The sequence below is a fragment of the Tasmannia lanceolata genome, unplaced genomic scaffold (assembly GCF_043159265.1).
Source record: "Tasmannia lanceolata isolate RefF3 unplaced genomic scaffold, GAP_Taslan_0.1 ptg000018l, whole genome shotgun sequence".
In the NCBI taxonomy this organism is placed as follows: domain Eukaryota; kingdom Viridiplantae; phylum Streptophyta; class Magnoliopsida; order Canellales; family Winteraceae; genus Tasmannia; species Tasmannia lanceolata.
This window is the reverse complement of record NW_027518695.1, coordinates 68,647,142-68,657,289: the sequence shown is the minus strand read 5'-3', so window position 1 is coordinate 68,657,289 and position 10,148 is coordinate 68,647,142. Positions and strand designations below refer to the sequence as shown.

Here is a 10,148-nt window from a genome sequence, read left to right as displayed (position 1 = left end):
AGACAAGGAACAAATGTTTCATGAAGGGAGTGTCCAAGAACTTAAAGGAGGTAAATTATCTTAACTAATTTTTCATTAAGACTTTTCTCATAGACCACTCATGATCTAATAAAACAAGGTAAAATAACACCATAGTGGGGCTGTCCAAGGGAACTAAAGGGGACGAAAAGTATCCAAAGTTTATAAATAGAGCTCGTGGGCTCTCATTTCTAATTAATTAGGGTTTGCTAATCTGAGAGAGAGAGAGATGAGAGAGAAAGGGGATCTCAAAACCCCAAACCCTAATCTTCATCTTCTCCGGCAAGATCTCACCGGAATCCAGCCGTTTCGCCGGAGATCCGACCGCCGGAATTTTTCTATATCCTCTCCTTCACATTCTCCTCACTTCTTTATTCCTCAAAACCTCAAGATCCACACTCTAAAGCCCTAAATCTATCTTCCAAACCCTAGAACAAACCTAAACTTCATCTTCTCCGGCCAGTCATCTCTTCTCCCCTACATCTCTTCCATCAGCCATCATTATCACCATCTCTTTCATTTGAAATTACTAAATCCGTATTTTACATCTTCAAACCCATTTCATTTTCTACCTTCAAGAACCACAATTACTTTCATTGATTCTTGTAACTCTCACTCCAGTTAGCATCTGAGCTATTAATTCTATCTCAATTTCAATTCAATTAGAAGAAAGAGAAGGTCATCTCCATCTTAAACAGAAAATTTGCAGAGCGAGAAAGGAAGGTAAAAGGCTCAGTCATCATCTTATTCTTTATTTCTATAGTCGCCTCATACATAATCTTTTCCGGCATTCTTTGCGGAATCTGATCCGCCGGTCATCTTCAACCTCTGACTCCGACGGATTCCGATGTGGTCTGATTTCCGATAAATCTGGACAGAAATTCCATTTTTTTATCTCTTCCGGCAAGATACTTCTTCTCCGGGAATCCTCTGCAATTTTTGGTCATTTGTATTCAGCATTCACGCGCATTTCAAATAGGCAAAGGTAAAACTCTTCTCTGAATTAGAATTCAACAAAGGTAAAACTTTTCTCTGAATTTCAATTCGGCAAAGGTAAAACTCTTCCCATGATTTGTTTATGCGCTTATTTGGCTGCAAATGCATATGTTCTTGTGTTTGTGACTTTAATTTTGGGAAGAGGATTTTAGCTTATGAAGGAAAGGTTGCTAAGGCTCCCTCTACCTGTATTGAAATCTACATGCCGATTGCTTGGTAAGCCATTTTTCGGTCAGTTTTTTTTGTGTATGAGAGTGGCCACCTGATGTCAATTAAATGCATAAAATAAAAATCAGCTAGAGAAAGGATCTATGTGGCTGCCCTCTTACGCAAAAGCTGACTGAGAAATGCTCTGATATGAGTTAAAGGGGATAGTGTAGTGATTAAAAAATGGTTGAGATCAGTTCATTCATGGGATAGTGTAGTGATTTAAAGGGGATTGAATCACACCCATAGCGTAAGACTTCAAATCTCCTGTTGCAATTGTCAAAGACATGATAAATGGAAGGGAAATGATATCAACACTCCAATGCCTTGATTTCAAGCTCTGTCAACAGGTTATTATCGTTTCCAAAAAGCTCTTACCAGCTCATTCAATATTAAAATTTGGTACCTTTCAGGAATTGCGGTTTCGGAATGTTTTAGTTTCGGTGTTGACCGGTCGAAATTTAAAACCTTGACCAAGACCACTCGGGTCGAAATTTAAAACCTTGACCAAGACCCCGTGTGAGACGTTAGAATTGATTGTCACCATCAATTTTTTGGCTATGGCCCACCACTACAGATCAATGGCAGATCATCGTCCCACATGTGTGATAGAGGACTAGCCATGCACACATCCACCATCAATTGACACCATAGGATTTTCAATTTCGAATTTTTGTTCAATGGTCCCAGACAAGCCACGTTGGAAAACCATGATGAGTGGACGGTCAGGATCATCCATTCTTGAATTTTGCGCAATTGCACCATCCACATGACAAGCCACCTTTTTAACTGTACATGTGTCAAGATTCCATTAGATTAAGCATAGGATTAAAACTAATGGGCCCGCACTATGGGTGGGCCATACCCCTCAAAACCATTAAAAAACATTACCAATTTCTATTTGGGGGCTGGTATTGCCACCCTCAAGTTTTGATCACTTCCACCCACCTCTCTATTTAGAAGGATTAAAATGGTGATCCAAACCATTCATCTATTGGGCCCCACAATAGATTGGCCATAGATCAAGAATCTCAACCATCTCTCTATTTAGGACTTATGTGGTGATCCAAACTATTCATCTATGGACCCTACTATACATTGTCTATTTGCAATTGTAACCGTTCATATTACAAGACACAACATGAATGGTTTGGATCGTAGTTTAGAACCTGAAAAATCGGAAATCTCTCTCTCTCTCTCTCTCATGAACGGTTGGTGGGCCCAAAAACTAATTTGTTTAAATCTATGAGCAAGGTAGGCCCAACCATGTTTTTCAAAATGAACCATATGGCCCATGCCATAGGATGATCCAAACCATCCATTTGATCGGAGGTTTTTTCCAAAAAATCATTTCCACATGATGATCCTAGCCCTCCGATCTAAAGAGAAACGGCATACTATGGAAACCTTATAGATCGAAGGGTTACGATAATCCTATGGAAATGATTTTGGCAGCACAACCTATTTTTACCTTGGGGCCCATCAAATGGACTTGGATCATCTTATGGTATCGACAGCACACTTCATTTTGGAAAATATGGGCGGGGCCTACAATTGGGCCTTGATGTTACTGTACCACCCACACCAGAGGATGATCCAAACCATCCATTTGATGGTCCACAGTGTAAATAGGTTGAGCCCCATAATCTCATTTCCATGGGATGATCACGACCCTCCAATCTATTATAGGTTTTATTTAGATCGGAGGGCTAGGATCATCCTATAGAAATGAGATTTTATGGCGCAACATATTTACATTATGGCCCATCAAATGGACGGTTTGGATCATCCTGTGGTGTGGGCCGTACAATTCATTTAGAAAAATATAGGTGTGGCCTACCTTGTCAGCATCCTAGGGGAACCAACCCAAAAAAGGGGGAAATGTTGGGCATTAACGAACATAAAGGGGTAAATTTGTCATAAGACATGATCTTTCCTTTCTCAACCAGGAAAGAAAGACAAAAGGGATGATGATTCACACCACTTGTAACGAGTGACGTCAAAAAGCGTTAAAAGTCTGTCACAATTCACGTAATCAGGGATGTGAATTATCCTACAAGGGGTGAAAATTTGTCTTCTCCAAAAGAAAGCCCTTTTTATAAATCCAACAGAGAGACGCCTTTTTTTTTCACCCCCTTCTTTCTTTCTCTCTTTTTCTCTGCGCCCAAAAATCGCTCCTCCACTTTTCTTCCAAACAGGTAAAATAACCCTAATTTCATAGCTTTTAGGGTTTTGATGATTGTTTTGGAGTTACTTTTTCTTGTATTCGTTCTTCATTGAGTTTTTTTTCTAGATTGTTTTGTTTCAAATTATTAGCCGTTTGGATACATGGATTTTATAATCCAGGATTTTAAAATCTTGGATTTTTTCATAAGTTAAAACCTAGATTTTACAAGCTTGAAATTGTACAATCCAGGTTGGAATTTTCCAAATTTGATACATATTGGGAGTTTTTAGGGTTTTGATGATTTTTGGTAGTTACTTTTTCTTCTATTAGTGTTTTCATTGATCTTTTTCTTGGTTGTTTTGTTGGAAATTATTCACCATTTGGATACATGGATTTTATAATCCAGGATTTTAAAATCTTGGATTTTTTTCATAAGTTAAAACCTAGATTTTACAAGCTTGAAATGGTACAAACTTGATACATATTGGGAGTTTTTTGGGTATTGATGAATTTTTGTAGTTACTTTTTCTTGTATTAGTGTTTTCATTGATCTTTTTCTTGGTTGTTTTGTTGGAAATTATTCACCATTTGGATACATGGATTTTATAATCCAGGATTTTTGGATTTTTTCGTAAGTTAAAACCTAGATTTTACAAGCTTGAAATTGTACAAACTTGATACATATTGGGAGTTTTTAGGGTTTCGATGATTTTTTGTCGTTACTTTTTCTTGTATTAGTGTTTCATTGATATTTTTCTTGGTTGTTTTGTTGGAAATTATTCACCATTTGGATACATGGATTTTATAATCCAGGATTTTAAAATCTTGGATTTTTTCGTAAGTTAAAACCTAGATTTTACCAGGGAAGCAGGATTCGTACCTGAGGGTGGGGATTCACGATTCCCCAAATTGCGAATCGGAATCGTGATTCGATTCGATTCCCCGATTCTGGGGAATCCCGAATCGATTCCGTCGGAACCCCGATTCCCAATTTATGAAAATCCCGATTCCCACTTTATAGGAACCCCGATTCCCAGGCGATTCCCTGCGAATCCCCAGCGAATCCCAACTCCCCAGCGACTCCCAGCGATTCCCCGGCAAATCTCCGGCGATTCCCCGACGAATCCCCGGCGATTCCCCGACGAATCCCCGGCGAATCTCCGTCGACTCTCTGGCAAACCCACGATTCCTGCTTCCAACCATCCCAGGAGCCTTCGATTCCCGCTTTCGAATCCCGAATCAAACCCCGCTTTCGATTCCCGCCTTGGCAACCTTGGATTTTACAAGCTTGAAATTGTACAAACTTGATACATATTGGGAGTTTTTAGGGTTTTGATGATTTTTTGTCGTTACTTTTTCTTGTAGTAGTGTTTCATTGATATTTTTCTTGGTTGTTTTGTTGGAAATTATTCACCATTTGGATACATGGATTTTATAATCCAGGATTTTAAAATCTTGGATTTTTTCATAAGTTAATACCTAGATTTTACAAGCTTGAAATTGTACAAACTTGATACATATTGGGAGTTTTTAGGGTTTTGATGATTTTTTGTAGTTACTTTTTCTTGTATTAGTGTTTTCATTGATCTTTTTCTTGGTTGTTTTGTTGGAAATTATTTACCATTTGGATACATCTTTCTCATCTACTCTTTTTTCTTCTTCTTTTTTATGAATATTCCTTTTTAATTTTCTGATTGGGTTGCATCACTGATACTGATATAGAATGTAATTGGGTGTTTCATGTTTTTTTACAATATGATTTTCTAAAGGAATTATTGTTCAATGATTAGGGTTATTCAAAATAAAAATCCATTCCTGTACAGTGCATTGTAAACCAGTTATGTAGATATACTTAAGTCATGGCATGTGCTTCTTTCATTTAATTCTGCTTTTTTTTTTTTTTTGCCCAAGAAAGAGATTATAGATCCATGGTTTTCAATACTCCTAGTTTCCAAAAATAATGAAAAAGGTATGTTTTGTCTCAACACTTTAATCTTGAATTTTTGTGAGTCTGAAATCGATTATTTAAGGACTGCGTAGGCAATTTTTAATTTTCAGCTTATTTTAAGTATAAAAGAAACTCCTCTTAAAAATAGGCTATTATTTAAGGACCTAGCTCATAGTTTCTAAATAAATTCATGTTAATTGTTTTTTTTTTTTGTATAAAAACAATCTCTGCCTCCTGGAGTTAGAGTTAGGGTTAGGGTTAGGGTTAGGGTTAGGGTTAGGGTTAGGGTTAGGGTTAGGGTTAGGGTTAGGGTTAGGGTTAGGGTTAGGGTTTGGGTTTGGGTTAGGGTTAGGGTTTGGGTTAGGGTTTGGGTTAGGGTTAGGGTTAGGGTTAGGGTTAGGGTTAGGGTTAGTGTTAGTGTTAGTGTTAGTGTTAGTGTTAGTGTTAGTGTTAGGTTTAGGGTTAGGGTTAGCACAAGCCAATACGATTCAATTCCAAGTTGGGTAAAAATTTAGATGGGTGGAAGTGACCGAAACAAGTGGGTAGTATAACTGTTTTGTTTTTATCCTAAGTTAATTGAGTTGGGTTAAATTGCGCATCTATGACATTGAAACTGAATTAGCAAGGCAATTAGGAGTCTCCCTCTTCTTCTTTCCCACTCTCTTCTCTCAACTTCCCACAAGATTTTCTCACGTGACTTCTCCTATTTCTATTCCTGCAGGTCCTGATATCACATTTCTGCAATATTAACCATGGTATGCTTTCTAAATTCGACACGGGTCATGTTTATTTTCTTGATTTGGATTATCTCTTGCTCTTTCTCTTACATGGGTTATTTTCATTGTTCTTGTTTCAATTCATGGACTTGTAGGTTTATAAAATTACCTTTAAAGTGAAGCCACCAAAGAATGCTGAAGGTGAGACCAAATCATCGATAGCTCAAGAGAATTCAGAATTTGAAAACATGAGGTGCAATGGCTCCAAGAAGGGTGAGTTTGATTAGCCTTGTTTAATACCTAAGATCTCAAGTTGTTGATTTTAGCAATCTTTGTTCAGAAGTAAGGCCTTCCTGTCTGTGTGTGAATCAAAGAATCAAAACAACCTACAAGCCTGTCTGCACATATGCCTGGGAAAAATAAACCATGACACATATAAAGAATGTAAAAACAGGAAAGCAAGAACAATAATAGGCGCAGTCACACAAACGAAAAAAAATACTGTAGGAAACCCTTCAACGTGAAGGGAAAAATCATGAAACAAATCTGAGCGAGATCACTAATATGAGAGTATTACACTGTTCCTTGCCTAAAACTTGACGTTTACCACAAATACGTAAAGACCAACAAAGAAATCGAGTATCTCACAAATCACTCCCCCGAAGCACCAAATTAAGTTTTGCAACAAGTTGGAGATGATCCGGTATATATACAGCCACAACAGTACCCACTCTCCACGTAGAAATTCTTAAGGTTAGAGATAGAAAACTAGCCAAAACAGTGACTTTATTCTGTGAGGATAGTCCTGATGCAATCTGCTCTTCTTCATGAGCGCACATCACACCATGATTGGTTTGGCTTTCAAATGAATTCAACACCCTATTGAAAAACACTTTTTTTCTTCTCCCTCCTTCACTCTTTTAATATTTTTTTTTTCTTTCATTATCTCATCACATGTCACACAACACACATAGACATCTTACTCTCTTTCCTTTTACAAATAGGATGTCCTTGTTTCCTATTAGAAAAAAGATTCTAACTAGTGGGATTGGGGCCCACATCATGGGTTGGACCCCATAACCATAAAGAATATAATATACCGAGATCAAATAGAATCCAAAGAGAGAAGTAGCTCTAGGCGACTTAGATCAATAAGATTTTTCCCGGATCTTTGGTTTTTTATTCAATTTGAAGGCGAATATTAATCAGAATTTGGGCGAGTTTGATTAGACTTAGCTAACCCTCAAAATCACAAGTTAGTAATCTTAGCAATCTTGTGAAAGAAATGTTTTTATCATAAAATGGAATCGAATATAATCGAAGGAGAGAAGTAGCTATAGGTGATGCCATTAAAAAAAAGTAGTTATAGGTGACTTGATTGATAAAATTTCTCTTGAATCTCTGTTTTGTTTTATTTGATTTGAAGGCGATTATTAATCAGATTTTAGGTGAGTTTGATTAAACTTTGTAACACCCAAAATCCCAAGTTGGTGATCATTGCAATCTTGAGGGATACATGTAAACAATGGAATAGATTGGATTTGAATCGACCGACCGAATTCGCTCTAGGCAACTTTATCACATAATTTCTCTCGTATCTCTGTTTTGTTTAATTCAATTTGAAGGACAATAGTAATAGGGATTTGGGTGAGCTTGATTTGACTGGGATAGCCAATGATCATTGTTTTATGTACATTGTGGCGTCTGATAAATGGGAGAAGGATCCTGACTCCCTCACCTATAGAATTGTGTGTAGTTTCCATCACTGTTGCTTTTTTGGATCATATGGTGATTGGGCTGTGGGGCCAGCAAATGGATGCTAGGTACCTAACCAATACACCAAAGGACCCATAGTGATGGAAAGCGTTAGGTTATTCCCTTTAAACCTATCCCATACGAGGTTGGATCCAAGCTAGTCCCATATCTAGGTAGGCCCCCACCTAGGACGGTAACATTCAACCATGCTTCCGCATCCTTCATCCTCGGCAGCCCACTCTGTGGTGTAATTCACTCTTGCCTTTTTTCAAGATAGTTCTTTCCACAGGTCGCTCACTTTCTTTAGGAAGTGTCCATGTTACATTGTATATAATATATTTCTAGTATTATTAGAAGCTCTGTTGGTTTGCTTAACATGCAATGATGTAGACTCACAATATTATCTTCCGGAAAGATACGGATAAGATGTAAATCACGCCAAGAGTCATGGAGAAGGTTAATCAATGTTTTGTGTGGATTATCATTTTGAACATGGAATTTCTTTTGGAAGTGTCCGTGTTACATTCTATATAATATATTTCTAGTATTATTAGAAGCTCTGTTGGTTTGCTTACTTTTTTAGTGTAACACACTTTTGTCGTTTCCTGATTCTTACAGCATCTCATGGCATCCAAAAGCCCCCAAGGCGATCGCCACCTATAGCAATTGGGTTAGCTCACAAAGTGGGGATTCAATCGGTTTCCTGTGATTTGCAGTCTAAGGCATTTGTTTCATCCGATCCGGGTGTAACTGTATGACCTCATACTACACTTTTTTGCATTTTAGCATTTCTCTTGTTGCTTCATAGAGGAACTTATAAAAAATCATACAGCCTCTGAATTGTTTAATTAATGTTCAATGTATATCGGGTGCAGAAGATTGATCTAAGCAAACTACAAACAGATTCTCTGAAGCGGTACTGCCGGAACTTCAATCTTGTGAGTTCTTTAATATTTTAGTTGAGTGATTTCAAGTTCAGAAGAATTACATATTTCATTTTTCTGGTCTCTTCTCATATATTATTTTTTTCACCATATAGGCGATCAGTCCAGACCCGTCTAGAGAGCAGCTAATTTATGCTGTTGAGAGGCATCTTGAGTTGCAGGTAATCCTGAACCTGAAATCTTTATCTATTTTTCTTTCTCTTCTGATAGCTTGATTTGCAAAGAGTTTGACTATCTTTTTCTTGTGAACCCAATTGCTTTCTTTCGCTCTTAAAGCAACTGGATGAGTTTCAGGTCATCAAAGAATTTGTGTACGCCGCAAAAAGAATGAAGAGCCTCTCCCAGTTGACCCTCAATTGGCATTGCATTCAATGCTAACTGATGGATTCTTGTTTCCTATACGGTTTTTTTTTAGTTATTTTGGTTTTAGTAGTTTGATTCGTTTTGGTGCTAACGGATCAATTGTTGTTTCCCGCACAGTTTGTTTTAGTTGCCTGCGCCATGTGTATCCTTGTCACAGTTCTTTCAAGAGTATAGTTATTTTGGTTTTAGTCGTTTGAGGTGGTAGGACTAACTTGAATAGAACATGAAATCATTGTACCTTTAACATTGCCTCAATATATTTATTGATTTTTTGGCGGAATTGGGTTTTTAATCTAGAAACTTAGCTGACAGGCATGTCCATTCTGATTTGCATGCTTTGAAGTTTGCAATGTAGGAATCTGCTTCAAACCCATTAAAATTGGAATACCGGTGTTGGGGTGTTACCGCTTTAGCTTTGTTTTGATAAGTTTTATCTGTTAATCACTATGTGTTTATGATTACAAAAGTTCTTTCCTTTTCTAGCCATGTCATATGTGTTTGTGCACGCACATGCACGCCTTAACCTTGAAATCACAGTCCGAATTAAGCGTAGAAGTAACTTGAATAGAACATGGAATCATTGTACATTTAATATTCTCGTGTTGCACCCGTATATTTTGCCATTCCAAAAAAAAAAAAGTGTTCCTTTGTTTCTATCATGTTCTCGATTATTTTGCCTGAGTCTGTTTCAGATGCTCTGAATCATCCTGGGTGGCGAGCTTCCATGAATGCGGCGCGTCATTCCAATAAAGCGTACCAGTTGGTTCCTCTTCCTTCTAGAGCCTGAACTGTTGGGTGTCATTGGGTATTTGCAATTAAGTATTATCCAGATGGGGCTGTAAAACGCCTCAAAGCTTGGCTTGTTGCTAAAGGGTATACTCAGATGTTTGGTGTTAACTATCAGGAGACATTTTCACCTGTCGCTGAAAAATTCCTTCAGTTCGGCTTCTCATCGCTCTTGTTAATCATGGTTGGCTTCTATATTAGTTGGATGTAAAGAATGCCTTCCTTTACGGCAATCTTTCTGAGGAGGT

General features: G+C 37.6%; 1 protein-coding gene across 2 annotated transcripts; it reads left to right on the top strand.

The window, feature by feature from the left end:
• Nucleotides 1–240: 240 nt before the first annotated feature.
• On the top strand, nucleotides 241–9,394 carry LOC143851312 (uncharacterized). Of its 2 annotated transcripts, none has more exons than XM_077360692.1 (7): nucleotides 241–1,003; nucleotides 6,058–6,091; nucleotides 6,208–6,325; nucleotides 8,426–8,559; nucleotides 8,683–8,745; nucleotides 8,847–8,912; nucleotides 9,028–9,394. In XM_077360692.1, the coding sequence occupies exons 2-7, from the start codon at nucleotides 6,089–6,091 to the stop codon at nucleotides 9,127–9,129; spliced, it is 486 nt and encodes a 161-aa protein (XP_077216807.1). In that variant the 5' UTR covers nucleotides 241–1,003; nucleotides 6,058–6,088; the 3' UTR covers nucleotides 9,130–9,394. The 2 variants fall into 2 exon arrangements, with proteins under 2 accessions (XP_077216807.1, XP_077216806.1); XM_077360691.1 differs by lacking the exon at nucleotides 241–1,003 and adding an exon at nucleotides 3,298–3,419.
• The last annotated feature ends 754 nt before the right edge of the window (nucleotides 9,395–10,148 follow it).